We start from the raw sequence: 4,561 nt of genomic DNA, 5'->3' as shown, positions 1-4,561 counted from the left end.
ATTACACATTGTATGCCTGTACCAAAACATCACATATACCCAACAAACAGAAATATATATACTATTATGTGCTTATAACAATTAAAAATTATGTATGTATATTGAATCTATTCAAAATCAGAAACTATTTCTTTTTACTATTTGTAAGGTCTTGTCTCTAGGCTATAAAAAGAATTTGTAAAACTCAACAGAAAGCATAATATAAACAGAATTCTAAAATGACTGGAAACCTGAACAAACACCTCACCAAGAAAAAATGTTATCTGAAAATAAGAATATAGACAATTGTTCAGTATCGATTGTCATAAACCGATACTCATAATTACCAAACACAAAAGTAAACGTGATGTATTTCAACAGAATTGATTCTCAAATATTTGTATACTCACACAGTGGAATACTATTCAGTCATAAAAACTTATGGGTTATTAATTCAGAAAACAACATTTTAACATTTTCTCTAAGTGAAGGAAGATGGACAAAAGAGACTAAGTATTGTACAATTCCATTCATGAGACCTGCTAAATACAGTAAAATTAAAAGGATTAAAAAAACAGGTTTGTGATAGGCAGGGCTTTTGGGGAAAGACAAGAGAATGACTTGGCAAAGCTCAGGGGATACTTCTAGGGTAAAACAAACTGTGTGCCATTGTGATATGCCTAATTAATTATTATATTTGTTCAGAGTTAATAGTGTATGTTTCAACCAACTTGGTGATTTTATATTTTCTATTTGCTGATAGAGACATGTTCATTTTTGTCAATCACTTTGCTAAACGTGGCTGAAAGGCTGTTGAAATGAACGCTGAGTAAATGTATTCACCAAGTCTACAAGAGCAAATTATTTGCCAATTGCTGATTGAGTGGGGTCAATAATGTATATGAGATTGGGCGTGGGGATGTTATTGTGTGAGATCATGATGTTTAGACCATGACACTCTCTGGTGAGGGATCACTCATTCATTGCACATTTAATGAAAGCCAGGTAGGAAGAGCAGAAGGGGACGAGTCACTCTCCTGACCACAGCCACAGGTTATTGAAGGCAGAACTGATGTAATCCCCTCAGGTAGACCAGTGCCCCTCAAAGGTGACTTTATCCTAGAGTTGACACACATCCTGGGACACCAAAGACAACTCCTTCTCTCCCCTTTCTCTGCACTTCAACTGGAAAAAACTTTCTCACTGAACACCTTGTGTTAAGGAATGAGAGTTCCTGTCCCAGGTGTGAGGGCCCAGGTGCATCCACTTGATTCAGCACGAGAGCAAGAACAGCCTTCCAGAAAATGACATCACCTGAGGTATAACCAGCTTTCACCTGCTTCAGCTTCCTCTGAATAAAAAGGAAACTGTTGAAACTTCCTCATAAGCGTCCTGCTGTGCCATTCCCTTTGTCCCCACATGTTCAGTTGTGTCTGTCCAGATGCCACTTTTATGTAGGGAGATTAGGGTTCTGCTTCCAGTACCAGAACACACATGACCTCTTAGGAGACTTCAGGGTTTTGCTCACATATGTGATGATCTTAAAAGTCATTAGCTCCATTTCTACATCAAAAAACATCTGAACCAGAGGGGCACAGAGGCTCACGCCTGTAATCACAGCACTTTGGGAAGCCAAGGCAGAAGAATCACTTGAGGTCAGGAATTTGAGACCAGCCTGGTGAACATGGTGAAACCCTGTCTCTACTAAAAAATATATACAAAAATTAGCCTGGTGTGGTGGCATTAGCCTGTAATCCCAGCTACTTGAAAGGCTGAGGTAGGAGAATTGCTTGAACCCAGGAGGTGGAGATTGAAGTGAGCTGAGATCGCACCACTTCACTCCAGCCTGGGCGACAGAGTGAGGCTCCATCTCAAAAAAAAAAAAAATTATGTATATATATATATATATATGTGTGTGTGTATATATATGTGTGTGTATATATATGTGTGTATATATATGTGTGTGTATATGTGTGTATATATATATGTGTGTATATATATGTGTGTATATATATGTGTGTATATATATGAGATCTTCAAACCATCTAAGTATCCAAAGCATATATATATATCTGCATTCTTATTTCCCCAAATACGGTGATTATCCAACCATATCCAAACCATATATATATATCTCCAAACCATCTAAATATCAAGTATTTTTTAATCCATCTAAGAACTGAAATTGCTGAAAAAACTACTCCCTCCAAAGGCTGTAGAGACAGGCACATCCACAATTACAGCAGAGACTTGCTGACTTGGAAGAGAAGCTCCTGGAAACACACTGGTGAGAACATTTACCTGGTGATTACGTTGAATGTCTGAAGGACAAGTGTGGACTAGGGGGAGGGTGAGCGCTCCTAGAGGATGTACACCCCACACTTGTGTGGACTTGCCCTCCAGGGCCTTCAGGTTCTCATGGAAGCGATTAAAATAGATTCCTTATAGCCACGAACTGGGGAGGAGTAATCACTGAGAAAAAATGCACAAAAAGACTTTTCTAGAAAGCTCATCTGAGGGAAGGTGTTCTCTAAAATCTTAGTTTATGTGGGGGAAAGAAATACTTCCATATTACAGACCCCTCCTCCTCAGCCTTCCTCTATCATGCAAATGATAAAATTAGCCAAGAGGAGTCAGACTCAAGGTGGCAGCCCTGGGTGCAGCATCTGCGGAAGGGAGGAAAGAGAGAAAATCAGCTGTATCACTGGAGATTCCTTGTAAAGGTCACTGCTCAGGTGAAGAGGGCAACCAAACCAGGGAAAGTCAACTGTAAGAGCATACCATGCTCCCTTGCCCCACACATTACCTCCTCAACAGCATCATTAATGTGGATTAAAGAGGTCAGTGTGATTGCTTTAGATCTGTTTGAGAAAGAAAGTCACATACTGAGGCCTAGGGTCAGGGTCGGCGGCACTTCCCGTGAGTAAGATACTACGAAGAAGGAAAAATTAGGGGCCCATAACTGTGAAAATCAGCCACAGTGTGTGTGAGTATGTTTGTGTTTGTGTTTCTGTGTGTCTGAGTAGGAGTTATTGAAACAGTGGATGTGGAGTGAGCTTTAATACACACCCATCTGCAGCTTCAGGTATTCTCAGATGCAGTATTCATCTGCAAGAGCCAAAATGAGAAAAGAGCCACCTCCAACCCCCCCAGAGTTTTAGCCTCCCTTTGTTTCCAGTGATCCAGTGCATCTAGACCTCCAGGAAAGGGACTCCCTGGTGATTTTAGTGATTCTTCTCTTGGAGCCTCCCTGAAGAGGACATTGGGTTTCCAAAGGCCCATTCACTATTTCAAGAGGTGGTGTCATCCATTCATGTTGTCACTGAAGGAGCATTCTGAGCCAGGGCACAGTCACTTCCTAGTGAGCTACAGAGGCTGAGAGAAAAATGCTCTGTGAGACCCAACAGGAAGCTCCCTGCAGTGCAAGGTGTGGGTGGCAGGGAGCGCTCGGGCCTCCCCCAGCACAGACTGCAGCCCAGGAGCTGGTGCACAGGAGGCTGGGGAGGGGTTCCTCCCAGGGGTTGATGTCTTCCTTTTCTTGAACAAACATGCTTTAATAAGTTAAACAAGAATTTAGTAAAGACTATTTGTAGGATTTATCTAACCTAACAAGTCAATGAGAATCACATTTAAAAGGAGAAATTTCTAGGATTTTCAGATATCTTAATAGTTAGGAGATGGAGAAAAGGGATGGTTTTATTAATTCAGTGCTTGCCAATCTTAGCAGAGACAGTAGTAAGACAGGCAGAAAGCAAAGCCCAGAAAAGTATGAAGGTGTCAAAGTGCCATTTAAGTATGGGTTCACCTGGAGGACCATGTTTTGTAGGAGCTTGTTTTCAGCAGAGACAATCTATTTTAGCAGAGTTCTGGGCATACAAGGGGACACACATCATTAAACAAGGATTAGGACAGGGCTTCAGCGTCCCACTCTTGCATGGCCCATAAATAATGTGTGTTCTCTTTCTCATCTTGGATCAAGTCTAGAGCTATGAAGCTATGAAATAGTATCCCTTATGAATATGCAAATAACCTGAGATTTACTGAAGTAAATACAGATCTGTCCTTGCCCTGAGAGCATCACCCAACAACCACATCCGTCCTCTAGAGAATCCCCTGAGAGCTCAGCTCCTCACCATGGACTGGACCTGGAGGATCCTCTTCTTGGTGGCAGCAGCTACAGGTAGGAGGCTCCCTAGTCCCAGTGATGAGAAAGAGATTGAGTCCACTCCAGGGAGATCTCATCCACTCCTGTGTCCTCTCCACAGGTGCCCACTCCCAGGTGCAGCTGGTGCAGTCTGGGGCTGAGGTGAAGAAGCCTGGGGCCTCAGTGAAGGTCTCCTGCAAGGCTTCTGGATACACCTTCACCGACTACTATATGCACTGGGTGCGACAGGCCCCTGGACAAGGGCTTGAGTGGATGGGACGGATCAACCCTAACAGTGGTGGCACAAACTACACACAGAAGTTTCAGGGCAGAGTCACCATGACCAGGGACACGTCCATCAGCACAGCCTACATGGAGCTGAGCAGGCTGAGATCTGAGGACACGGCCACGTATTACTGTGCGAGAGACACAGTGTGA

General features: G+C 42.7%; 1 gene segment (V, D, J or C); it reads left to right on the top strand.

The window, feature by feature from the left end:
* The first annotated feature begins 4,050 nt into the window (after positions 1-4,050).
* Positions 4,051-4,561, top strand: LOC129523481 (immunoglobulin heavy variable 1-2-like). The segment is given in 2 exon segments: positions 4,051-4,159; positions 4,245-4,561. Coding segments are annotated over 2 exon segments (363 nt in total).

This window comes from Gorilla gorilla, chromosome 16 (assembly GCF_029281585.2).
Source record: "Gorilla gorilla gorilla isolate KB3781 chromosome 16, NHGRI_mGorGor1-v2.1_pri, whole genome shotgun sequence".
NCBI lineage: Eukaryota > Metazoa > Chordata > Mammalia > Primates > Hominidae > Gorilla > Gorilla gorilla.
This window is presented reverse-complemented; position numbering and strand designations above follow the sequence as displayed.